Source organism: Acomys minous (genome assembly GCF_964271855.1).
Source record: "Acomys minous genome assembly, chromosome: 3".
NCBI classification, from domain to species: Eukaryota; Metazoa; Chordata; class Mammalia; order Rodentia; family Muridae; genus Acomys; species Acomys minous.
The window spans coordinates 55,641,797-55,669,401 of NC_140485.1; the positions used below are offsets into that span (position 1 = coordinate 55,641,797).

At 43.6% G+C, this 27,605-nt stretch overlaps 2 protein-coding genes across 7 annotated transcripts in view; both read right to left on the reverse strand.

Annotated features, from left to right (window-relative positions):
* The window catches only part of FNBP4 (formin binding protein 4), a 34,685-nt gene extending 26,237 nt beyond the window's left edge, over positions 1–8,448 (reverse strand). For 4 of the 6 annotated variants that reach the window (XR_014777715.1, XR_014777716.1, XR_014777717.1 and 1 more), the window contains exons 1-6: positions 8,108–8,446; positions 7,062–7,154; positions 2,526–2,662; positions 2,159–2,345; positions 1,148–1,295; positions 780–900 (exon numbers count right to left, since the gene is read on the reverse strand). Coding sequence is in view for 3 of the 6 variants with exons in the window: in XM_084774778.1 (XP_084630904.1) it covers positions 780–900; positions 1,148–1,295; positions 2,159–2,345; positions 2,526–2,662; positions 7,062–7,154; positions 8,108–8,435 (1,014 nt within the window). In the remaining 3 variants the exon portion in view is untranslated. Of the gene's footprint in view, positions 1–779; positions 901–1,147; positions 1,296–2,158; positions 2,346–2,525; positions 2,663–7,061; positions 7,155–8,107 lie in introns of all 6 variants that reach the window. The other 2 variants (XM_084774776.1, XM_084774777.1) reach the window with 2 other exon arrangements.
* A 10,787-nt stretch (positions 8,449–19,235) lies between these two features.
* NUP160 (nucleoporin 160) overlaps positions 19,236–27,605 on the reverse strand; it is a 56,375-nt gene continuing 48,005 nt past the window's right edge. The window contains exons 33-36 of the mRNA XM_084774775.1: positions 27,143–27,284; positions 23,194–23,319; positions 22,179–22,283; positions 19,236–20,164 (exon numbers count right to left, since the gene is read on the reverse strand). Of these exons, the coding sequence (XP_084630901.1) occupies positions 20,075–20,164; positions 22,179–22,283; positions 23,194–23,319; positions 27,143–27,284 (463 nt within the window). The 3' untranslated portion in view covers positions 19,236–20,074. The remainder of the gene's footprint in view (positions 20,165–22,178; positions 22,284–23,193; positions 23,320–27,142; positions 27,285–27,605) is intronic.

The window sequence follows — 27,605 nt, forward strand, 5'->3', positions numbered from 1 at the left end:
GGTCTATGTAGTGAGATCTTGTCTTAAATAAGTAAATAATCATCAGGCCTATCATATGAAGGCCTGTGAGAAAGCTATCAATGGATAAAGGCACTTGCTAAAGAGTCTAACCAGCTGAGTGTGATCCACAGAGTGAGTTTCAAGCCAGCCAAGACTGCTATCTCAAAAATCCAAAAAATTCTATGAGTGAATATGCCCAGAGCTCCCCTGGCAGGAGAGAATTATTATGCTATCTGACCTTACAAGCTGTTCTCTAACTTCCACTCTGGCAAGTTAGCCAAGTCCCAATAAATGTAATAAAATTACCGTCAGACTGTGCATATTAACTATAAATGAACTTTATGTTCAGACTTTGGGACTATGCACAAGATGCAATAATTCCAGAATCTAAAAGCATCTGTAGTCTTTCTTAAATTTTGTTTTTAACTTAAAAATAAATTAAAATTTATTTTTAATTTATTTTGTGTGTGTACATAAATGCAGATGCCCATAGAGGTCAGGGGACACATGACTCAACTCCAGAGCCAGCTTCTCAAAAAGCCCTACCAGCACGCGACAATGTATGTAGGTGACAGCTGTTCCATGTGCTGGTAGTAGACGGCTTAAGCAGTTTCCTTGGCACTCTAAAACTTTGGGTCCCTGAGATGTAACTCCTATAAATGTTGTACGAGACACAGAAAGAGCTCAGGTAACACTAAGAACACATGTTTTGGGAAATACTATCACATCCAGCCTTTTCTATTAGAAAACAAGTAAATGCAGTACGTTGTAACACTAACCTTTTTAACTTCTCGCTTGGCCATCCCCGGTCCACTTTTATTACTGGAAACAGGAACTGTTTTCTCCTTTGTGTATATCTCTGTATTTACCACAAACCCAGCTTCAGTGCCTGTTACAGAACTGGGGTGGGCGTCAAGACAAACAAAAGTTAAATGCTCACACCGGCTATTTTCCCCCCCTTTTCAAGACAGGGTTTCTCTGTGTAGCCTTGACTGTCCTGGACTCACTCTGTAGACCAGGCTGGCCTTGAACTCACAGTGATCCACCTGCCTCTGCCTCCCAAGTGCTGGGATTAAAAGCCATGTGCCACTACCACTGCTCATAGAAGTTATTTTCTCTTATATAATTTCTTCAGAGCCAATCTTACCTGGGCTGGTAATGTTGTAATCCCTGCATCTGTGTGGCAAGATATTGGGGTAACTCCCAAGTCACTTCATTTGTTTGTGTGTTCCAATAATAATAGCAGCCTGTGTTCTCATCCCAGACTTCTTGCCAATCCCCCATCTCAATTTCAACTGTAAGAAAAGAAAACACACACACACACACACACACACACACACACATTTTTTTTAAGGAAACATATTTTAAGTATAAACTCTACATAGTCCTGACTTCAATCCCAAAACAGCTGTAAAACCATGACAATGTAACAGGCCCCTCAAGTCTGTGTTGCAATGTTTAGCAACATCCCTAGCCTCTCCCACTAAACAGGAGGCCCTCTGTGCTGCAATACCCAACAAATGTTCCCTGTGAACAACTCCCCACACCAAGAAAATTATTGATCTTACACCTTTGTGCACGGTTAAAAGCAGGCTAACACTCATAAAAAGTAGTTTGAACCCTCCCAACCCCAAAACTTTAAAAACAATGGCTTTCATCACACCAGGCACAATCTGCTACCGGTTAAAAGATCATCACTCTAGCAGGGCGGTGGTGGCACACACCTTTAATTGCAGCACTTGGGAGGCAGAGGCAGGCGGATCGCTATGAGTTCGAGGCCAGCCTGGTCTATGAAGTTAGTCTAGGACAGCTAAGGCTACACAGAGAAACCTCTCTCAAAAAACAAACAAACAAACAAACAAACAACAGAAAAAGATCATCGCTCTATCCACTAGCTTCCTAAGAGCTTGGTTGAAAAGTATGTGTACTTAGCACATATAAGATCTTGGATTCAATTCTAACAATTCTAGTAACACACACACACACACACACACACACACACACACACACACACACACACACACACACACCTTAAAAGGTCGAAGTGTGAGTACCAGAGCTAAAGCATCTGGCTTCACGTTTAGGAAGGCCAATGTCTAATATACCAGTGAGAACTGCGTACAAGACTTCTTGAAAAAAAAAAAACGACCACACTTACCTCCTGCCAGTGAACACTGGGTGTCATAATGCCACCCTGGTGTCTGGGCGGAGTCTGTTCCATTTGCTGAGGTGGAAGAAAGGGCAGGTGTTGCTGCTTCCTTTGGTTCTGGTCGAGGTGGGGTTGGAGGTGGAGCAGAAGCGACCACAGGAGCTGCAGGCTGAGGTGCTGTTATGGCGTCAATCTCCTATGGAATGAAAAGGGCAATGAACAACTGGGCATGGTGCTTACACCTGGAATCCGCCCTGGAGGCAGAAGCAGAAGATAGCTTCAGGTTCAAGACTAGCTTGGACTACATAGTTCCAGGCCAGCCAGGGCTACATAAACAGTATTTCAGAACAGACATGCAAACAAAAGCATCACTAACCGCTAGGAAGTTGGCCAGTGTACTGTCAATGTCAGTTGACTGGTTTCCATTTGGCTCTTTGGATTGTGCTGCTTTTTCGGACACATCACTCTCATCATCATCACTGTCAGCGTAAGCACCAAGTAAACACAGACCTCCTAGAAACAAAAGGCAAACACCAATATACTCTAGGAAGTATTTAAGAAAGTGCACAGGGACTACAGAGATGTACTAGCAGTTAAGAGCACTTACAAAACAACCACGTAACTCTCCTTTTTATTTATTAGGTGTGGTATGCATATATGTAGGTATAAACACACATGTACATTTGGATACTCATGTGTGCACAGAGGCCCAGAAACGGGCGGGAGAGTGCTTCTCTATAAATCTAGAACTTGCTGTTTTAGCTAGTCTGGCTATCCAGCTTGCTCTACGGATCTATCTCCTCACTGGGATTGCAGGTGGGCTACCACGCCCGCCCAATTTACACAGAAGGATCCCAACTCTGGTCCTCATGCTTTTGCTAAGTGACATCCCTAGCCAAACCACAAGGTTCTTTTTAATTTTTACAAATTATTTCATTGGGGCTAGAGAGATGGCTCAGCAGTTAAGAGCACTGCCTGCTCTTCTAGAGGTCCTGAGTTCAATTTCCAGCAACCACATGGTGGCTCACAACTATCTGTAATATAATCGGATTCCTTCTTCTGACATGTGTGAAAACAGAGCATTCGGATACATAAAATAAATAAACCTTTAAAAAATTATTTTATGGGGCTGGAGAGATGGCTCAGTGGCTAAGAGCACTGCCTGCTCTTCCAAAGGACCTGGGTTCAATTCCCACCACCCACATGGCAGCTCACAAAGGTCTGTAACTCAAAGATCTGACACCCCTATACCAATGCACATAAATTAAAATTAAATAAAATATATTTTAAAAATTATTTTACTATGTGCACAGGTATTTTGGCTGCATGATGTCCTTCATTACAGGCGTGCCTGTGCCTTGGAAGCCAGAAAAGGGCATCAGATGCCCTGGAGCTGGAGTTTCAGACAGTTGTGAGCCTCTATGTGGGTGCTGGGAATCAACACCAAATCCTCTCAGAGCAGCCTATCCTCTTAGTCACCCGCCATCCTTGCAGCTCCAACCGCACGGCTCTTTAATCAGAGAGTGAACATTTTGTTTATTTACAAATTAGAGCATAATTCCAAAATGAGAATAATCACTAAATTAGGACTAGGATTATAGCTTAGTTAAAAAGTATGTGTGGGCACCAGGCATGGTGGTGCAGGCCTGTAATCCCAGCACACGGGAGGCAGAGGCAGGTGGATTGCTGTGAGTTTGAGGCCAGCTTGGTCTACAAATAGAGTCCAGGACAGCCAAGATAAGTCTTGAAAAACTAAAAACAAATAAATAAATAAATAAAATAAAATAAAAAAGAAGCCGGGCGTGGTGGCGCACGCCTTTAATCCCAGCACTCGGGAGGCAGAGGCAGGTGGATCGCTGTGAGTTCGAGGCCAGTCCAGGACAGTCAAGGCTACACAGAGAAACCCTGTCTCGAAAAACCAAAAAGAAAGAAAGAAAGAAAGAAAGAAAGAAAGATGTGTGTACTTAGCACATATAAGATATATAAGATCCTGGATTCAAAAGCCAGGCTTGGTGGCACACACCTTTAATCCCAGCACCTGGGAGGCAGAGGCAGGCAGATCACTGTGAGTTTGAGGCCAGCCTGGTCTACAAAGCAAATCCAGGACAGCCAAGATAACATTGAGAATCCCTGTCTCGAAAACAAAACAAAACAAAAACAAACAAAAAAGAAAAGAAAAGAAAGATCCTGGATTCAGTTCTAATAGCATAAACACACACGTTACAATGCTGGGAACAGTGGCACAAGCATGCATGTGTTCTCAGCTAAGGAAACTGAGGCAAGATGCAAGCTGATCATAAAACCCAGGCACAATGACCAATGTCTTTAAATCCTGCACTCAGTAAGCAAGGGCCAGCAGGTCTCTGTGAGCTCAAGGACAGTCTGATCTATATAATGAGTGAGACTCTGTCTCACAAACAAAACACATACAAAAAAAGGGGAAGGAGGAGTCCAAACGATATAAATACAATGTATTCTTTTGTGAAATTCTCAAAAAGATAAAAAAGTATTTTTAAAAATCCAAACCAAAAAAATAAAAATTCCAAACCCACAAAGAACAACATCAAACCACCATAAATAAAAAGTATATAATATCCTTTAAGGGGCCCAGGCCTGGTGGCACAAGTCTTTAATCCTAGCACTTGGTTCAAAATCAGGCTGGACTACATAGCAAGTTCCAGGCCAGAGAGTGCTACTCAATGTGACCCTGTTCCCACCCCCACCAAATCCTTCAAGATAATAAAGCCAATCCACATATACTTGATATCCTCTCCCAAAATATACCATGGGTCCCTGAACCTCACTTTCTTAAAATAACAAAATTGATGATAAGTGCCTACTCAAGCTGGGTGCTACACATGTATGTAATTCCAGCACTGAGGAGTCTAAACCAAGATTGCGCTTTGCTGTCGAGGATGGTTGGGGTGACTTCTGGACCAGTCTGAACTAAGAATGGTAGCCTTGTCTCAAAAATTAACATATCCAAAACACCTAAGCCAATCAAAGTACAGCAGCTGAAACAGATTTCCTAAGTAAAAACAATGCAATTCATGATTATTTTTTAAGTGGAAAGTTGCATGAACTAAAGTACATTTAGAGAAATACTAACTGGGCTGGGTACAGTAGCCTTTAATCCTAACACAGAAGAGGCACAGACTCTGTTTGAGGCCAGCTAGTGCTGCCATGCCAAAGTGAGAATCGCTCTCTCAAAATAAACAAACTAATACTTTACACTAAAATTAAACTTACTATAATTATATTTTTAAAAAGCTGGGTGTTGGTGGCACACGCCTTTAATACCAGCACTTAGGAGGCAGAGGCAGGAGGATCACTGTAGGCCAGCCTAGTCTACAAAGTAAGTCTAGGACAGCCAGGGCTATTACACAGAGAAACCCTGTCTTGAAAAACAAAACAAAACAAAAAAAGTAATCTGTGCCTGCTAGACAGCTGTTCTTCCAGAGGATGAGAGTTCAGTTCTCAGCACCCACGTTGGCAGCTCACAACCACCTGTATCTAGCTTTATGAGATCTAATGCTCTTGCTTAGCCACCTCAGGCTCACACACATGGCATACACTCACAGAGACACACACCTATAAATACAAATAGAAAACATTAAAATAAATCTTAAAAAATTTCATCTTCAATATACATAAAATGCAGAAAAAATTCTTGCTTTTCCAATGTGAAAATTCTGTGTGTTTATGTATGTATATATAAAAACATATATGTAAAATGTAATACCCTAGGCACCTTAGTACTATAGTAGATCCATTTATAGGTGAGTGGGTTTCTAAAGTCTTAGAGTGAAAGTTAAAGAGATGATTTGAACTTAGGTCTAACAGATAGCCACTGCTGCGAATATCACAGCAGAGTGGGACTGCAGAACTAGAGGATGAGGGCACTTAAAGGGGGATTGTCAGCTTCACAAGTACTTGATTGGTACCAACCAGGCAGTGTTAAATGAGCTGGGTACGGGGGCTGGAGAGATGGCTCAGTGGTTAAGAGCGCTGACTGCTCTTCCAAAGGTCCTGAGTTCAATTCCCAGCAACCACATGGTGGCTCACAACCACCTATCATGAAATCCGATGCCCTCTTCTGGCCTGCAGGTGTACATGCAGGCAGAAAGCTATATACATAATAATAAATGTAAAAAAATGAGCTGGGTATAGTAGCGCACGTCTATAATCACAGCCCTTGGGGGCTAAAGGCAGGAGTTATCAATAGTTAAATAAGTCAAAAGTAAGGCATTTTATATATTTATTTACAAGTAAGTAAATAAATATAGATAAATACATAAATAATAAATGGTCAAATGATCAAAATGAAAAGTAAGGCCTAGTTGGTGCCCCTGAAGATCATCAAAGGGGCCAGGCTTTGTGGCACACGCCTGTAATCCCAGCACTAGGGGAGGCAGAGGTAGAGGCAGGTGGATCATTGTGAGTCCAGTCCGAGGCCAGTCTGGCTGGTATACAAAGTATATTGGGATAGCCAAGGATACATAGAAAAACCCTGTCTCAAAAAAACCAACCCTCTCCTCACCCATGAAAAGAAAAAAGTAATTTTTTGGTTGTTAATCTGTTTTGTGTAGGCTGAGACTGGAGTCCAGAGTCTTGCATTTCCTAGGCAAAACCTTTCTTTTCTTTTCTCTCTCTCTTTTTTTGTTTTTGTTTTTTTCTGTGTAGCCCTGGCTGTCCTTGTAGACCAGGCTGGCCTCGATCTCAGAGATCCACCTTAGACAAAAACTCTTATCACTGATACACAACCCTAATCCCAGAAACACTTCAATTACTCTTCATGAGAAACAAACTAGCAACACTTAACCATGCAACAGACAATCCAGGCACAAACTCAATTTTAACTTAATAAAAGATATTTTAGAAAAGAGGTAAAAAGAACAACAAAAATCTATACCTGTTGCCTTAACGGCTGTGGGTCTGGTGGTCATGGCTGGCTTGGGAGGATTCTGAACAATTTTGGGAGCCTCCACCACCACTTCCTGTTCATCTGTATTTGAAATGAACAAAAGGAAACCTCAGTTAGTTGGTGGGTAAGGAAAAACACGAGAAGCAAAAATCAAAATTTGACCTTTCTGGCCTGGATTTCCATAACTTTCGTCAGTGTGTGTCACTGATACAAACTGGGGGGCGGGGTGGGGGGCGGCCGGCGGGGGGCGGGGGGCGGGGAGGAATAAAAAAAAAACATGCTGATCTAGAATCTTCCATTCATTTAGTGACGTCGACAGGAAGAATGTGGATACTATTTTTAAAAAAACGGCACCTGGGCACCTGCAATACTTAACAGTCAGTATGCATAAGTAAATGTGCAAGTTTCCATACATTATGTACTTCCTATTAACACTTGATACGATCCAGCTTCTCCGCCATCTACCCGATGCAGTAATTGTTACTCTTAACCCAAACAGAGTTCCAGGAAAACCCTCAGGTTTTGCAACTTTCCCATAAGTCTGGGGGTACCGATGCTTTGTCTGGCATAAAGGAAAAAAGGGCTTGTTTCTTTCTAAAGAGTGGCTGTTTCAATTTCAACAAAAGCGAAACCAAGTGTGACAAGCAGAGAAGGCCAGGTTCAACCGCCTTAGGATTCGCACGTGGAAATTGCCTTCCACCTTCTGCGTTATTAAGATCGGGGGGGGGGGGGGAGGGTTACCTGGGAGACATTTGGGGCCCCAGGCCGCGGTGGATTGCACAAGCTCCCGGGAGGAATCCCTGAACCCTCGATGGCGCCTCCGAGGAGCCCTTGGCGGGGCCTTCCGCCACCCGGAATCCGCGGCCGCTGTCCCGCCGACCCCAGGGAGCAGGCACCCGAGGCTTACGTACCTCGCCCGCCGGGGCTCCTCGTCCTTCCCGGGTCCGAGGAGACACCTGCGAAGCCTAGGCCGCAAGCCCCGTGCTCGAGTTTCGGACGTCCCAAATAAAGGCAGGGCCCTCGCCCGCCCTTACCTTCCGAAGGCGAGTCCTCCGGGGCAGCGGTGGCAGGCACCGCGGGAGACGTCGCGGCCGCCGCCGCCGTCGCAGCGGCCGGGGCTGGCTGGCTAGTCACCGTCGCCGCCGTCGTCGTCGTCGTCGAATCGGCGTCGGGATCCGGATCGGGGTCGGGATCCCGGCCCGGGGTGCTGCTGCGAGGACCCGGTGGGGAGAGCTGCAGGATAGGCCTGCGGCCGGGTACCGCCCGGGACTTCTTCCCCATCACGAGCCCGAGCGCGAGCAGCGAGCGTCCGCAGTCTGGAGGGGCGGGCGCCCGGCGCCCCGGTGCGTAATCAATATTCATGAACCGCGGCACCGCCTCCCGAGGAGATCTGCCTGTAACCGGCACGGCGCACCTGCGCATGCGCCCCGAGCCCGGGCGCCTTTACGGAAGGGTGGGCTTTGTTCAGGGCTGTTTTGACTTGAGGACGAAGCGGTAGCCAATAGCAAAGGGAAAAGACCCGGACGTGGAGCCAATAGTGCGGAAGGGCCCGCGTTTGTGCGACTCTCTCAAGGAGGTTGGGTTATCGGCCATGCGCTGTTAGCCAAGTCTTTTCTTTTTAGTGCTCGGTCCGCCATCTTGTGGCTATTTTCAGCTGTTTCTTGCGGTTTGTCACTTAGGAAGGTAAAGATGCACTGCACCCTTCCCTTCTGCAAGGTCCCCTTGATTATTGTGGCTTCTTTTGGGCATAGTGTTAAAACAATAGTTACGACGCTGGGTGTTTTATAGCTCGCTATGCTCTTAAAACGCAAATGCGATGTGATTAGTAGGAGGGAAAAATGACTGGACCTTGAAAACTTGGCCAGTGTTCTTACGGGATACCGAAGCCTTAGCTCATCCTGTTTTATCTTCCGTAAGCACTTCTTTCTGTCCTACCGCCAAATCCTCCACTTGTAGATAGAGGAAAGACCATGCAAGATCATGCTGATTTTTCTACAGGACCCACTGCTGCCATCCATCCCTGGTGGCCTTTAGACCTACAACTAGTGACAGCAGGCCTATATGGTGAGAGAGAGATAAATGCTGGCTATAAGGTGGTGCACCGTACTTCTGGAGAGCTACTGACGTGTTCTAATAGTACGAACAGAACTACTTGTCCTGGTTCATACCTATAATCTTAACGGAGAACAAGGCAGGAGGATTACTACAAGTGAGTCCAGCCAGGCATGCATCATACCAGAGCTCATAGAGTGAGATCTTGTCTCAAAGGTAGTAAGATAATAATACAAGCAGAAATCTGGGGACAGTGTATGGGGTTGGGCTGGTGGATCTCCGAGTCCCACTACAGCCAGGGCTACATACTGAGTCCCTGTCTCAAAACAAAAACAGCACACTCTAGGGCTCGAGAGTGGGCTCCGTGGGTAAGAGCGCTGGCTGACCTTCAGAGGACCTTCGATTCCCAGCACCCACATGGTGGTTCACACCTGCAGCTCCAGTCCCAAGGGATCTGTTGCCCTCTTCTGGCCCCAAGCATGCATGTGGTGCACATAATATGCATTCAAAACATGTACTTAAAAACTACTTAAGCCAGCAAAGTTGAGAAGCCATACCTTCCATCATTATTTTGAAGACTACACTAGATTTTCAAAAGCCCCAGCATCACAGAAGAGCTTCTTGATTGTAGGCTGGACATTAAAGGCAAGATACAGTGACTCATTTGGAAAGCTAAAAGAAAATAAAAATGGATCCTGGGATGGCAAGGGCCAAATGGGAGACATTCAATGAAAGCATGACAGGCCAGACACAGATGTGCTAATAACGCAGAAAAGAGTCAGAGGGTTGAGTCCCTGGAGGTTTATGAGACCCGCCATAGATCTGCATGAGTCCTGGTGTTCCCACAGGTGCAGTAGGAAGCCTTCTAAATACTTGGTCTGTGTAAGTAGACGTCTTTCAGATCAATAAAAGTGTAAACGGAATCATGAGAACCTAGAATTGTGGCCCTTCCCCCAGCGATACCTAGACCTCGTCCTCGGTGAGCATGGAGCACCTTTGTTCCTCGCTCTCAAGCTCCTCCTTGACACTTGGGAATAGTGTGGCTACTCATCTTCCTCTCATTTTAAGAAAGAACTGGTGGAATAGGGTTGTATAGCCACAGAAGTTGATCTGGGACCTCCCCAAGCACACTAAAAGTACCTAACACTGTTTGCTGTGTGACTGTCTATAACAACTAAGCACTTTGAATGTAGAATTGGGTCTCATAATCTTAGAAAGGTAAATCTCTCAATTTGGGGTTCACCTGCTAATTGGCTGTTGAATGTAAAATCCATAAGAACAGTGATTTGGTTGTTTTGTTTGGTTGGTTGGTTTTGTTTTGTTTTGTTGGTTTTTTGAGACAGGGTTTCTCTGTGTAGCCTTGGTAGATTCACTTTGTAGACCAGGCTGGCCTCGAACTCACAGTGATCCTCCTGCCTCTGCCTCCTGAGTGCTGGGATTAAAGGCGTCTGCCACCACACCCAGTAGTTTTCCTTTTTGTTTTTTCATTTTTGTTTTGTTTTTTTTTCTAAAACAGGGTTTCTCTGTTTGGCATAGGCTGTCCTGGACTCACTTTGTGCACCAGGCTAGCCTTGAATGCACAGCGATCCGCCTGCCTCTGCCTCCCGAGTGCACCTTTCCTTTTCTTATCTATGGAAGAAGAATCTATATTAAAGTGTCCTGAGATTTGTACTCCTAAGATTTGTAGAAAAAAAATAAAAGAAAATGATAATTAGCTATTTTGAAATTGTTACTAATTTTCTGATTTATCTCTTGGAAAGAGTAGCAATAAAATATGAAAACTGGGCCAGGCAGTGGTGGTGCATGCTTTTATTCCCAGCACCTGGGAGGCAGAGGCAGGTGGATTGCTGTGAGTTTGAGGCCAGCTTGGCCTACAAAAGCGAGTCCAGGACAGTCAAGGCTACACAGAAAAGCTCTGTCTTGAAAAAACAAAAACAAAATGAAACAAAAAAAGATAACTGAAGTGAGGGTCTTTTTTTCTTTTTTTCTTTTTCTTTCTTTCTTTCTTTCTTTTTTTTTTTTTTTTTTTTTTTTTTTTGAGACAGGGTTTCTCTGTGTAGCCTTGGCTGTCCTGGACTCACTTTGTAGACCAGACTGGCCTCAAACTCACAGTGATCCACCTGCCTCTGCCTCCTGAGTGCTGGGATTAAAGGCATGATTAAAGGCTGACCAGGACTTACTTTGTAAACCAGGCTGGCCTCAAACTCACAGAAGTCCACCTGTCTCTGCCTCCAGAGTGCTGCGATTGTGTGCCACCACTGCCTGGCTGTTTTTTGTTTTGTTTTAAGATGTATTTATTATTATTTTATACAGTATTTGGCCTGCATGTGAGCCAGCAGGCCGGAAGAGAGCACCAGATCTCATTATATGTGGTTGCTGGGAATTGAGCTCAGGACCTCTGGAAGAGCAGCCAGTGTTCTTAACCTCTGAGCCATTTTTCCAGTCCAGCTGAATTGTTAATAAAAAGAAAAACATTAAGCCAGGTATGGTGGCTCACGCCTTTAATTTTAGCACTCAGGAGGCAGAGGCAGGTGGATTTCTGTGAGTTCAAGGCTAGCCTGGTCTACAAAACTGAGTCTAGGATAGCCAGGGTTGTTATACGGAGAAACCCTGTCTTGAAAAAAACCTTAAGCCGGGCGGTGGTGGCACACGCCTTTAATCCCAGCACTCGGGAGGCAGAAGCAGGTGGATCACTGTGAGTTCGAGGCCAGCCTGGTCTACAAAGTTAGTTCAGGACAGCCAAGGTTACACAGAGAAACCTTGTCTCGAAAAACAAAAAAAATAAAAAATAAAAAAATAAAAAAAAAGAAAGAAAAAAACCTTAAAAAAAAAAAAGGAAAAAGAAAAAGAAAAACATTGATTGATTGATTGATGGGGTACACATGTGTCATGGTGTAAGTGTGGAGGTTAGTGAACAACTTACAGGAGTCTCTTCTTTCCTTCCAACTCAGGACTGGGATGAGGATTTTTACCTCATCCTCCTTCTATTTTGAACTTTTTGAGAAACTTCGATGATTTCCTTTTCCATCCATACCAACATTTGTTGTCCCTTGTTTTCTTTTCTTTTTTTTTTTTTCTTTTTTCTTTTTCTTTTTCTTTTTTGAGACAGAGTTACTCTGTGTAGCCTCTGCTGTCCTGGACTCACTTTGTAGACCAGGCTGGCCTCAAATTCACAGCGATCCTCCTGTCTCTGCCTCCCGAGTGCTGGGATTAAAGGCGTGCGCCACCACGCCCGGTTTGACACTTGTTCTCGTCATGCTAGCCTTTCTAAATGGAGTGAGATTGAGCCTCTGCTGTTTCCCTGATAGCTAAGGATGACCACTTTCTAAATATTCATTCGCAATTTGTGGACTGTCTTGCTCAGTTCATTAGCCCATCTATTGACTGGAAGATCTGGGGGGGGGTGCATTTATGCTAGATATTAGCCCCCACCTGAAGCGTAGCTAAGATCCCCGCGTTCTGTGGGCTGTTTTCTCTGTTGATAGTTTCCTTTGCTGCATAGCTCTTTGACGTCATGTAATCATATCTCTCTGTTCTTGCGATTCTTTCTTACACTGTTGGAGAACTTTTCAGATAGTTATAGTTAGTGCAGCTGTTCACATAGCTAGGAAATGGAATCAGTTTAGATGTCATTCACCATGTGAACGGATTAAATAAATATACACATGGAATTTTTATTCATCTATAAAGAAAAGCCAGATCATGGCAGTTAGAGGAAAGTAGATGGATCTGGAAATTATTTTTTTAAAGATTTATTTATTTATTACATATACAGTGTTCAGCCTGCATGTGCACCTGCACTCCAGAAGAGAACATCAAATCCCATTGTAGATGGTTGTGAGCCACCATGTGGTTGCTGGGAATTGAACTCAGGACCTCTGGAAGAGCAGCCAGTACAGTGCTCTTAACCTCTGAGCCATCTCTCCAGCCCGGATCTGGAAATTATTAGAGAATTATTATTATCAGAAAAGTGGTGCCAGGTGTGGTGGTGCACACCTCTAATCCCAGCACTTGGGAGGCAGAGGCAGGCAGATCGCTGTGAGTTTGAGGCCAGCCTGGTCTACAAAGTCACTCCAGGACAGCCAAGGCTACACAGAGAAACCCCGTCTTGAAAAACAACAACAACAAAAAAGAAAAGTGACACGTTTCTGTGGGGCAGGTGAGCCATACGACCAGGAGAGCTGGCCAGAGCAAGAGTGGGATCAAGACACATCCAAACCCTGAAAATCTCATCTTGAGACCAGCAGGAGTGAGGACTGCTCCTTCCCTGTTCTGGGCCTGCATGCCATGGTGCATGTAGCCTTGCAACCCCCAGCTCTACCACCCATGAGGCAGTCACATAGCCTGGTGGCCAGGTTTCAGGCTAAAATGTTCTATTTCCTCATAAGGACATGTCCAGCTAGCACCAGGAGTTTCTCTCCATGCAAATGAAGCATTCTCAGCACCTCAGCCCTAGCCAATGATGTACATTCACCCCAAAAACTCCTACCCACTTCCCCAAGGTTTATATAGCCTCTTCCCCCTGAGTAAAGGAGGGCCATCTCACTGAAAACTGCCTCAGAGAAGGCTGTTTTCCCCTGAACTCACCTCTCTCGTATCCCACTCACCCAGTTAAGCTTCATTCCGTACAGTCCAGCCCGGTGTGCAACAGTGTTTGGATGCCCAAGGGCAGAAGCGACCCTGGAACAGTTTCTTCTCATATATGGATCCCAGACCTTTAGTGTGTGTATGTGTGTGTATATATATGTATATGAATGTATATATATATATATCAATAAGTGTGTGTGTGTGTGTGTGTGTGTGTGTGTGTGTGTGTAGATCACGACACTAGAAAGGAGACAAAGAGGTCTTAATGTGAGGGTAGGATGAGGCTGGTAGAACACATGTGACATGAGAACAGAAGAGGGGTACTGGGGGAGGAGAGGGAGTCCATGGGGCTGGGGGAGGTGCTGGGAAGGAAAAGCGACCCGACAAAAGGGATGGAAATGGATCTCATTACTCAGTATGCTAATTTTAAAAATTAAAAACGTTTCACAAGTACCAGTTTGAGTAAACATATATTGTCTATATTTTCTACTTTGCAGAGTGTGTGTGAGTATGTGCAAGAGTGTGTGTACATATAAGTGCCCTTGGAGTCCAGGGGCATCAGATTCTGGAGCTAAAGGCAGTTGTTAGCTACCTGTCTGGGTGTTAGGAACTAAATTCAGGTCCTTGCAAGAGCAGTTGTTCGTTTTTTTTCCCTTTGAGACAGTGCTACTGTTAGTTTAAAGTATAACCTAATAAATGTTTATTATTAGGCTTATAATTCTTACAGCTGTATCATCTGACCAGCTTTTACAATCAGTAAAGACACAGACACTGATGTGTTTTAGAATAGTCTATTTTCACGTGGGGGCAAGGCAGGTACCACCTCCTGAGCTACCCTCCGTTATCTCCCAGTCTCCCTAATAATTTCTATCTGGGTTACCTCCCATCCACAATCCCAAAACACTTGCTAAGATTGTTCATTTTGGCCCTCTGTTTCCACGGGGAACACCAGAGTTCCTCCTCTGGGGCCATGCGGCTCTTTCCCTAGCCTATGGCGATTCTCCTCCTCCTTTCTCTCCAGCCTGCCTCTCTCTCCCAAAATCCTTTCTGCTCAAAGCCCGTAAGCCTTCACTCTGCTCCTTCCTTCTCTCTCGCCCAGGTATTTTATCCAGCCAATCAGGGCATAACTAGATATTCTGAGCCAGGGATCAGCACCAAAACACACAGATCAGACCAACCGCCAACAAGACAAGATTTTCTGTGTAGCTTTGGCTGTCCTAGACTGTCTTTGTAGACAAGGCTTTTGCCTGCCTCTGCCTCCCCAACGTATGTCTTTAAGCAATCATATTTTCTTCTGTCTTTTTTTCTTTTCTTTTTTGAGACAGGGTTTCCCTTTGTAGCCTTGGCCATCCCGGACTTGTTGTGTAGACCACCTGCCTCTGCCTCCCAAATGCTGCACATGTTCAGATGTATTTAGTTGAACTCATTTGGTATGTGGTTCTTTACTACTTAGTAATTCCTGAACCTATTTAGAAGCTTTGCCTTTTGGAACGTCACCTGCCAAGATGGACAAGCCACAGATGGACGAGCCAGTTCAGTAGGGTAGGGTGAACTTCCATGGCTGTATTGATTTAGCTAAGTATAATTATTTATTGTTTCACCTTAAAGTGGGTATACTTTGGTACATCTCAATTCTGGCCGCCTGGAATTAGCATCAGACTCCGTAGATTTAGGGGTTCAGATTTCAGGAACACCTGCACTTGACTGGCTATAAATGTGCTACCTCCTTTCTGTAATTCAGTGGATAACCACTTGTGTGGAGCTCAGGAAAGTTCTATACTTATCATCACAATGTTACTACAAGGGTAGTAAATAGGGTGAGATGGAGGAGAAGGCGAGGGAGAGGAGGATCACGACTTCCATTTAGCCTCCCTCCGTAGCCAGAGTGTGGCTGTCTCCCACTTTACCATGGAAGAAGCTTCATCTTTTTTTTTTTTTTTAAAGGGTCTTGATTTCAAAGGTATGAGTGGTCAAATTGCTGGCCACAAGGTTGGACTCAGGCCTCAGTTCTTATTACTTCCAGGAAGCTGGGCAGGTTCAGAGTTGCAGCCCTCTACTCTTGTGGTTGTTTTCTGGTGAGCAGCTCCATTTTGGAAGCTAGTTAGGAACTTACCAAGACTCAGCTTATTAAACAAATTCCCACAGCTCAGGAAATTCCAAAGGTTTTTGAAGTTCTATGCCAGGAACCAAGGACAAAGGCCAGATTACTTATAATACCACATTATTTGACTTTACATGTTTTATGTAAGTTCATTTAAACCACAAAGCCTAGTTTATTGAAAGAAAAATATATATTCAATTCTTAGGTCATTTGAATTATAAATTGGCTTTTGAATGACAGAGTTCTGAGTAGACACAATGAAAAGCTAATAAGTTATTTATACTCAAGTCTCTAATTTTCAGGTGTGTGTGTGGAGAACCCTGTCATACAGGAACCATGTATGGTTTTAGGTAATATGATTGGGAAAATCAGGGTAAGATTAAAGGAAACTTCAGAAGTTTCTGTGATGGGGCTGGAGAGATGGCTCAGTGGTTAAAAATTCTTGCAGAAGTAGGGTGTGGTGGTTCATGTCTGTAATCCCAGCACTCAGGGAGGTAGAGGCAGGTGGATCGCTGTGAGTTCGAGGCCAGCCTGGTTTACAAAGTGAGTCCCGGACAGCCAAGGCTACACAGAAAAACCCTGTCTCAAAACAAACAAACAACCAACAACAACAACAATAGAACCAACCAAAAACTCTTGCAAAGGCTCCAGCACACTCACTAGTGGCTTACCACCATCTCTAACTCCAGTTCCAGGGCTTCTGATGGCCACTTTTGACCTCCATTGTCAACAGGGGCACACGCGATGAACATACATACTTTTGGGTAAAACACTCATAAATATAAAACAAGAACCTTTTTGTTTGTTTTTCGACACAGGGCTTCTCTGTGTAGCCCTGACTGTCCTGTACTTGCATTGTAGACCAGGCTGGCCTCGAACTCACAGGGATCCACCTACCTCTGCCTCCTGACTGCCGGGATTAAAGGCGTGTGCCACCACCGCCCAGCTCAGAAACTTGTATAATGTAATCTATGTGCCAATGGAAAATGTATCAGCTTGAAGAAAGCTAGCCTGATTCTCTTATCTATACTGTGTTCATGGGTAGGCTTTTCTCTCTTTTTAAAAAGATTTATTTATTATTATGCATATAGTGCTCTGCTTGCATGCATGCCTGCAGGCCAGAAGAGGGTATTAGATCACATAATAGATGGTTGTGAGCCACCATGTGGTTGCTGGGAAATGAACTCAGGACTGGAAGAGCAGACAGTGAGTGCTCTTAGCCTCTGAGCCATCTCTCCAGCCCTGACTTTTCCTTCTTTTTGCCATTTAAATATAAATTCCACCCAGATTCATTTCAGAGGAGTGTGTTTGCAATAGCTAACTAAGTGGGGGAGATTCTGCTAGTCTACTTGATGCAACTCTACCTGTACCACCACCCCAGTTTTGCTGTGTTGGAGATTACTGTATTCAGTTTTTAAAAAACTATTTATTTTATGTATATGAGTGCTCTATCTGCATGACAGAAGAGGGCATCAGATACCAGTATTGATGGTTGTGAGCCACCATGTGGGTGCTGGGAATTGAACTCAGGACCTCTGGAAGAGCAGACAGTGCTCTTAACCACTGAGCCATCTCTCCAGCCCCTGTATTCAGGTTTTGGCTTTAGCTCCTGTACTAGGCCTGACATATCAAACCAAAATGGAGCCACTTAGGTTTAATGTTCCACATCCCCAAACGGAAACAAAGTTATCTGACTTTAAAGGACACTGGGAGAATGAAATAGTAGCTAACATCAGCAAGCAAATTACTTTTTTTTCCCCCTTTGTTTTTTGAGACAGGGTTTTTCTTTGTAGCCTTGGCTGTTCTGGAACCAACTCTGTGCACCAGGCTGGCCTCAAACTCACAGCGAACCACCTGCCTCTGGGATTAAAGGCATCCCCTAGTGCAAATTGCTTTTCACTATTTAAAAATTACTTTGACATTTCTTTTTGTGTGTTGTGTATATGCCCCATGTGTGGGTATCAGAACTTGCAGGAGTTGGTTCTCTTCTTTTCCCATGTGGGTCCTAGGGATCAAACCAGGTCACTATGCCTGGCAGAAAGCACCTTTTCCCACTGAGCCATCTTGCTTGGGCCCCTCTCTGTTGCTAAAAACTAGTATCTGCTCAGCCAGCTAGCACAACACTTACTTGTGTGTGTGTGTGTGTTTCCCTCTGTGGGTGAGACGTGCATGTGGAAGCTGGATGTCAACCTCCTGCCTCAGGTGTCAGTCCTGCAGGAGCTGTCCTTGATTTTTCTGGAGTCAGGATCTCTCCTGGTCTTACCCAGTAGGCTCACCTGGCTGGCTGGCACCGCAGAGGTCCCTGTCTCTACCCTTCAGCATGGGATTATAAGCACCCATGACCACGCCCAGCCTTTAAAAACTTAGGTTCTAGGGGTTGGACTCAGGTCCTCAGGCTGAAGTCACTGACAGAACTCTCTGCTGCCCTAGAACATGTTTTATAGAATGAACCAATTAAGGTCTTTAAGCTGGGGCGGAGCTTGGGATGTAGCTCAGTTGGTGGAGTGCTAGAAGCATCCAGAGACCTGGGGTAGATCCCAAAACTGCATGAGCGAGGTGGTGGTTTATAACTGAGCTAGTACATTAGAGGCAGAGGCAAGAGGATCAGAAATTCAGTATCATCTTTGTGTTCAGTGAGCTCAGGGCCAGCTTGTGATACACAAAACCCTATGTTGGGGGAAACAGAAAGGACGTTTAAGGTACATTTATTCTAATTTTTGTTGCTGTTGGTATCACTAGCTCTGGCTGTCATGGCACTCACTACGTAGACCAGGCTCAGAGACCTGCCTGCCTCTGCTTCTGTCCTATGCATACAGGTGCTTCAAGCAGACCAGAGGGCTTTAGATCCCTTGGAGCTTAAGAGCTGGTTGTTGACAGTGCTGGGAACTGAACTCTAGTCTTCCGGAAGAGCAGGAAATACTCGTAACAGCTGAGACACCTCTCCAAACGTATCCTTTTGTTTTGACATTTGCAGACACCGACATGTTCAGTGAAGTTTTAGGAGACAGTGTAGCCAGGAATTTCAGAATAAAGACAAGGGAGGTACTGAACTGGTGACAGGTGACTCACCTTTGTTTTTGTTTTTGAGACAAAGTCTCTCTACATAGCTCTGGCTGTCCATTGACATGGGGGTTAGATCTGGAACCCAAACCATTAGCACAGGAAAAGCTAGTCAGTGCTCAGTGAACGGTTGCTGTGGGAGTACTGCCAGGATCAGCAGCCCGACCCAAAGGAACCCGCTACAGCACCGGCTCCTCCGTGTTGCTCTTCAGAGCTCCTGTAGAGCTAAAAACTATGAAACACAACCAGGTTGTTGACAGCATAAATTCTACAGGCTTAGGAAATACCCAAAAGTCAAAGGACATCCTTTCAAACAAAGAGTATAGACTGTTTCCTTGAAAGATAAATCTTAATGTACAGAGTAAAATCAAAGAATATTTTTATTATTGTTCACCCTTCCCAAAGCTTGTAGTTTGTATGCATGAATGTTTCTGATTCTGACCAGTAAAATTCTATTTTGGACCAATATATTATCAGACTAACTGTATGATCAAGTCCAGCTTGATTATTATAAATCACATAAATTAATACATTTGAAAATGAAAATCTGTTGCTTTTATAGATGATGGACATTAATTTTTTTCTGATGTTTACTCAAATTTAGCCTTTGGGCCAGACTCAAATATATTTTCCTTAAAAAGCTGGTCATAATTTATGCTTAATCTAGGCAAATTACTTAATACTTTATTGAAGGTCATATGAAAAACTCTACAATAAATAATGATGAGTATGTAAAACCATTATCCCTTGTTTGGAATACAGAAAATACATGTTAGTTCTGAACCAAAATAATCTCACTGAAATACAGAAAACGGTAAGGAAAAGTTAAAAGATATGTAGTGACTATTTGGTGGTCAGCTGTAACATATCAACAACTATTAGCTATTATGGAAAGTGAAGGTGAGTTTTGCAGATAAAGGATGTCTTCGGTAGTTTAAAAAAATATAAACTCTGAAAAAGCTTGAGAATCATATACAAAAGCAGCTGTTAGAGACGAAGCTCGAAAACCAAACTGTGTCAGCTCCACCAGCAAGCACAGGCTGGCCCTGACTTTTGTTCTCTTATGTTGTGCAGAACTGCAGACTCAGGCGCCACACACATGGTTTACAGTTGTATGACTGGCCTGGAGCACAGGGTTTCTGTAGAGCAGTCCTAAGCCCTAAGAGGCACCACGGTTACAAAGGCTGAGCAGCTATGCAGATCACAAGTCTCGACGGTACAATAAATCCCGTGTTGCCTTGTCAACTTTTTGCTGGTAGTCTTCTAGTTTGTCAAGAATTTTCTGGGACAGCTGTAAGGGAAAAGAAAGATGTCATTCCATAGAACAGTGAAGACTGAACGGCTCTGACTACCCACTAGAGACGCTAGCCGCTCGGCTTCACTTAGTTACCGTTCAGTGCACAAGTCTGTCCTGAGCTCTACAGGCAGAACTGGTCCTTCTTTGTTGTATGTAACCACCATTCCTGCTGTTGTAATGGATTTTCTGAATATGCAGACTACACTTCTGAGCGCCTGTGGAACTCAGAACCCTATGACACTAGGCTGTGCTAGTGGGCAACACCTTTAACCCAGTCACACCACTGTGTATGTTTGTATGTGGTTTCCATGTGCATACATTTTTTTTCTTTTTTGGTTTTTCGAGACAGGGTTTCTCTGTGTAGCCTTGGCTATCCTAGACTCCCTTTGTAGACCAGGCTGGCCTCGAACTCACAGAGATCCGCCTGCCTCTGACTCCCGAGTGCTGGGATTAAAGGCGTGCGCCACCACAGCCCGGCTTCCATGTATATACATTTACACATTTGTTTATTTACGAGACAAAGTCTTATTGTGTAGCCTTCTGCTCTAGCCTCTCAAGGGCTAGCACACAGTTTTTGTTTGTTTTGAGACAGTATCTCAGTACAGAGTCCTGGCTGGCCCCGAGCTCACTCTGTAGACCAGGCTGGCCTTAACTCAGAGATACCCCTGGGATTAAAGTTGTGTGCCACAATGCCTCAAACTCACGGTCCTGCTACGTCGTCATCTTCTTCACCATTTCTTACCATTGTGCTCTACTACAACAGGCCACGCCAGGATTCTTCCCCCCTTTTCGAGACAGGGCTTCTCTGTTTATCCCTGGCTGCCCTGAAATCACTCTGTGACCAGGCTGGCCTCAAACTCACCAAGATCCACCTGCCTCTGCCTCCCTGAGTGCTGAGATTACAGGTGTGTGCCACCACCTCCAGCAGAATACCAGTATTTTAAATGCAAGAATTACCAGCTCTTTCCTCAGAATGAGAAATTACATCTGATTTAACTAGTTCATTAACTCCTTAGTTAAAATACAGGACTAATATTTATTGTATTTATCTTAAATTTGACATATCCAACTGATAGTAACTAACTTTCAGGGTTATCTTGTCTTCTTCCTGCTTAAAAACAGTTTATGTCTGAGTATAGTGGCACATGCCTGTAGCCAGCTCTTGGGAAGCTTAGGCTAGGAAATCATGAGTTGAGAGCAGCTAGCACAGAAAACAAAAGGGGAGTTCGACAAAACAAACAGACAAAATAAGGAGCTCATATTCTGAATCAATCTTTTACTCAGTTTTACTAAGATGCCATCTTCCTATGATGCCCAGGCTGACCCTGAAACTCCTAAAATCAAGGGACTGATTTCTTGCCTCAGCCCCAGTAGCTAGGACTGCAGGTGCATGCTACTGTAATATGTAGTTTACAACCACACTGTGTGAGTTCTAGGTGATAGGGTTAGGAGACACTTCAATTTTGTTTTTTGAGACAGGGTTTCTCTGTGTAGCCCTGGATGTCCTGGACTTGCTCTGTAGACCAAGCTGTCCTTGAACTCATAGAGATCCGCCTGCCTGTGCCGCTGCCTCTGGAGTGCTGAGATCACAGGAGTGTGCCACCATGTGATTTTAGTAACAAATGTCATCTTCATTTTATTTATTTACTTTCTAGGATGAGTAATAGCTAGTATGGGTTCCGGAACAGACGGTGTTCAGAAGTCACTCAGGATACTACCAATAATGTATCCCACAGTATTTCAAGTACACTCATCCTGTAGCATCTGCCCTGCTAAACACCTTTGAAAGGCTGTAGGTCATTGCCTCCGTGTAATTGAAGCCTACATAATTCCTCCTTAAGACTTTTGGGCTTGGTTGCTTAGACTTTTATTTGTAAAGGGCTGGGGGTAGCACATTATGGGTAGTAATGACTTTGTCTTTCCTCTCCTTCTAGAGGAGCAATTGTCATATGCTAGGGTGTTACCTGCCAGTAGCGATTCAGTGAGGGCAACTCAAGGGTTTACTTACTACAATGTTGTGACTGTTGGCACTGTTTTCTCCCAGAGCCTGGAGAAGCTGATCAATAGAGGAGTATGGGAGCCAGACCATTGGGGCTGTTGCAGACAGTGGGAACTGAAAGAAAATGTCCATTATTAAAATGACAGCATTTCTCCTAGGTAGCTGCTTTTGCAGGACTCTATACATGAAATACTTTAAATCCCATTCCCCTGCCACCATTAAGAAATTGTGTGGTAAAAAAAGAAAAAGGATTAAGCTGGGCGTGGTGGCACACACTTTTAATCCCAGCACTCAGGGAGGCAGAAGCAGGTGGATCACTGTGAGTTCTAGCCCAGTCTGGACTACAAAGTGAGTCACGGACAGCCAAGGCTACACAGAGAAAAGCTGTCTCGGAAAACAAACAAACAAACAAACAAAAAACAAAAATAATTTGTGTGGTGCTGTTGAGATGGTAAAGGCACTTGCCACCAAAACTTAGTAAATGAATTCAATTCCTGGGTCACATGATGGAAAGAAATGAATCCAAGTTTTTCTCTGAACTCCATGTGCACTGTGGTTGGTACCCATGTCCATGCACGTACAATAAAAAAAGGAATTATGTGTACACAAACACACAAATACACCTATATTCTTCCCTTTTCTTTCAATTGGGTTAACTATATTAACACTTTAATTATTACTCATCTGGTCTATATACCTACAGTTCTAGGACAAGCAGAGCTACATAACAGAGAATCTATCTAAAAAAGCCAAAAGAGAAAGAGTGCAAGTTGTTGTTCCAGAGGGTCCCAATTCAACTCGCAGCATCTCTATCAGACAGCTCACAATTGCCTGTGACTCCAGCTCCAAAGGACTCAATACCTCTGGCCTCCTGAGGCACAAACAGGCATGTAGGGCACAGCACACACATAATTAAAAATAAATTAAAAAAAGAAACTAAAGATTGATACAGTACCAATATTTAACTATGTAGCTAAACATATACTTAACACACTATCAGAAGGCAACATTCATATACATCTACCTCAATTCCAAAGTACTGATGTCCTTTTCCTAATACAGCATCTACATATTCAGACACCAAATCCACAGCTTCTTCTAAAAGGTCATAGTTCAGGTACAGACGAAGCAACTCAGCAGCATCAACTTTCTGAAAAAGGAACAATTATAAGCATGTCTACAGCAATTTGAAATAGAACCCAACAGTGCTTCCTTCCAGAATGCTTTAGAAATTATCTAAAAAGGGCTGGAGAGATGGCTCAGAGGTTAAGAGCACTGTCTGCTCTTCCAGAGGTCATGAGTTCAATTCCCAGCAACCACATGGTGGCTCACAACCATCTGTAATGAAATCTGATGCCCTCTTCTGGCCTGCTCGCATACGTGTGGGAAGAGCACTGTATATATAATAAATTAATCTTTTTATGTGTATAATATAAATGTATATGTAAAAAGAAATATAATAAAAAAGAAATTATCCAAAAAACCTAAAGGTATACATATCATATGTTGATTGTTTCTGTGTATCAACAAGCATCAGGTTTTCCTATTAACTTTTTCAATATAGTTGTATTTCAACTTATAAAAAGCGTATCTAGGCAGGCAGGGCTATGTAGTCCTGCCAGAAAAAACAAACAAATTTTAAAAGCTTGTTAATGCCAGGTGTGGTGGTGTACACCTTTAATCCCAGCACTTGGGAGTCAGAGGCAGGAGGATCTCTGTGAGTTTGAGGCCTGCCTGGGCTACAAAGTGAGTCCAGGACAAGCAGAGCTATTACACGGAGAAACACTGTCTTGTGTGGGGGGGGTGGGGAGGCGGCTGTTAATGTAAGTGAGCGTGTATGAACACTTGGGTTTATTCATCTGTTCCTTAGGAGAGATTTGTAAATTTCCAAGAGCCCAGTTACCTCCAGGTACATTAGATGGCTTTTCTCTTCTTCTTCTTTTTTTTTTTTTAAAAGATTTTATTTATTTATTTATTTATTTATTTATTTATTTATTGTATATGAGTACTCTACTTGCATGTACACCTGTATGCCAGAAGAGGACATTAGATCACATTACAGATGGTTGTAAACCACCATGTGGTTACTGGGAATTGAACTCAGGATCTCTGCAAGAGAAGATAGTGCTCTTAAGCACTGAGCCATCTCTCCAGCCCCTAAGCATATTTTAATTTGTCCCTATTTCAGTTTTACATTAGTAATGTCAACATGTCTCACCAGAAATGCTGAGCACTAAAGTGACAGGATATATACATTAGTTCTTAGAAATAATGAGATGCAAAAGTACCACCAGCTTTAAATTTCTATGTAGCTTAAGGTGATAGAAAGATGAACAGCCTCGTTTTGGAATTGTAAGTAAGCTTTACTCTATTATATGAAGATGCTGTATTCCTCCCCCCGCCCCCTCCTCCCAGACAGGGCTTTTATGTCCTAGAACTAACTCTGTAGACCAGGCTGGTCAGACTCAGAGGTCCGCCTATCTTTGCCTCCCCAGTGCTGGGATTAAAAGTGTGCACCACTACCACTTGGTCCTCTGAATTTTATTACAGTGATTACGCTGTATTCAATGGATACTCTATTACAGTGAGGATGCTGTATTATATTAGAGAGAGGAAGGATGCTGCACTCAATGAACACTCTATTACAGTGAGGATGCTGTATTATATTACAGCGAGGAAGAATGCTGAAGTCAATGGAGAACTTTAAAAAAAGATTTATTATTATGTATACAGTGTTCTTGTCTGCACACCAGAAGAGGACACCAGATCTCATTTTAGATGGTTGTGAGCCACCATGTGGATGCTGGGAATTGAACTCAGGACCTTTGGAAGAGCATCCAGTGCGCTTAACCTCTGAGCCACATCTCCAGCCCAATGGATACTTCATTACAATAAGGATGCTGTATTCTATTATAGTGAGGATGCTGTCTGTATTCTATTACAGCGAGGAAGGATGCTGTGTCAGTGGATAGTTTACTACAGTGAGGATGCTGTCTGTATTCTATTATAGTGAGGAAGGATGCTGTGTCAGTGGATACTTTACTACAGTGAGGATGCCTGTTCTGATGTACCCAATCTACTTTTCCCATATCGCTATTTTTCTCTACTTCTTTTTCTGAGACAGGGTTTTACATAGTGCAGGCTGACCTTGAAGTTCTCACCCTACACCACCACACCCAGTTTATGCAGTATTAAGGATCAAGCTATGCTTCCTGCATGCTAGGCAAGCACTCTACCATCTGAACTGCTGCTTTAAAAAAAATTATTTATTTAATATGTATACAATATTCTGCCTGCATGTATACCTGCATGCCAGAAGAGGGTACCAGATCTCATTATGGATGGTTATGAGCCACCATGTGGTTGCTGGGAATTGAACTCAGGACCTTGCTCTTAACCTGAGCCATCTCTGAGCCTTTCTTTTCTTTCTTTTTTCAAGACAGGGTCTTGCTATGTAATCCAGGATGGCCTTGAACTCATTGTAATCCTACTCAGCCTTCCAAGTTCTATAATTACAAATTCCTAACATCACAGTGGCTTTTGTTTTCGTTTTCTGAGACAAGGTTTCTCTGTATAGCCCTGGCTGTCCAGGATCTTGATCTGTACACCAGGCCGGTCTAGAACTAAGAGGTACATGGCCTCTGCCTCCCTAGTGTTGGGATTAAAGGCATGAACCCCCATGCCCGGCTCGGGCCTTAAAAAAAAAAAAAATCTATATCTCCATATACTATATATACTAAAAAAGAGAGCAAGAGAACCAATTTTACTAGTAATAACTTCTGGATTCTCTTTCCTTATCCTACTGAAAGTGCTTCAGATATTATCTTCAAACTCAAGTGTATATCCAAACCAAATCAGAAGCGCTTGCCTGGGCAACACGTATACTAAACTTGGGATGATGAAGAGCAGACTGGCATGACTCTACACAAGAACACCACATAAATTCAGGAAGCATTGTACATACTAAAACAGTAGCAACAAGACAAAAACTCGGCTTGGTGATGCACACTTTTAACCTCCATACTTGGAGGGGTAGGTTGGCAGATCTTTGAGTTCAAGTCCAGACTGGTTTACATAGTAAAATCAAGTCCAGTCTAATTTATATTGAGTTCTAGGCCAGCCAAGGCTACAGTGGGGCCCTGTGTCAGAAACATAAATAAATGGATAGATAGGTAGATTTTGTATAGTTCAGATGTGGAATCGTAGGTTGAAGGTTTGGTCCCCAATGCGCACTGGGAGAGGGAGGAACCTTTGAGAAGTGGGACCTACTGGGGGATGTTTAGCTCAAGGAGGGTATCTATCCTCTGTGAAGAGATTAAGACGGTTTTCAGGAGAGTAAGCTATTATGACAGTGGAGGCTGCCTCCTGGCTTTCTGTGTGATGACAGACCACACTATGGTCCTGTACCTTCCCACCACAATGTAATCTGCTATGACATCACGCAGCACAGAGGGCTCTTCCTGGAGGCCAAAACAATAAGCCATGTGCTCTTAGACGCTTAGCTTATAACATTGAGCAAAACAAACCACTTTATCATTCTGCCACTGCTGTCAAAATTTTAAGCAATGATAGTAGATATTGTACCAAAATATACTCATTATGAACTCACTGTTCAGTAAACACAGGAAGTAGATATTAATCTAATTACTAGTCCAAGAAACTTTAAATCTAAAGTCCTAGTACTTAATTGGTAGAATGTTTGTTTAAAGTCCCAGTACTATATGCAGAATTTAAGTTAAATTGTTTTAGAGTGATGACTAAGAAGCATATAAGTCACTGAATTCCAACCCCCCGGCCCCACCTTTTGACAGTGTCTCATTTAGCCCAGCCTGGCCCCGAACTCACTATGGAGCAATGGTTGGCTGTGAAATCCTCCTGATCCTCTTGCCTCCACCTCCACTGCACTGCCACCACAACTGGCTTGTAAATCAGTCCATTTTCTCAAATTATTACCCCAACTCAGTACTACATACCTTGTAACTGTTTATAAGCCAATTAGGCAGAGGGACTCCATGAGACAACAACTTGTTGATCACACAGTGATGATACAAATTATTCTGGACTTTGTATCTTTCCAAGTAGGTTGACAACAGCCTCCATGCTTCATCTGCAGCACTTGGAAAAAGTGAAAAGGACAAAGGAATTCATATTCCTTTTCTTTTTTTAACGATTTTTTTTTTCTTCATTTTTTGAGACAGGGTTTCTCTGTGTAGCCTTGACTGTCCGGGACTCACTTTGTAGACCAGGCTGGCCTTGAACTCACAGCAATCCACCTGCCTCTGCCTCCTGAGTGCTGGGATTACAGGCGTGCTCCACAACTGCCCAGCTTTTTAATGAATCCTTTTTTTTTTTAAAGATTAATTTATTATATATACAGTGTTCTGCCTGCATGTACAACTGCAGGGCAGAAGAGAGCACCATATCACACTTTAGATG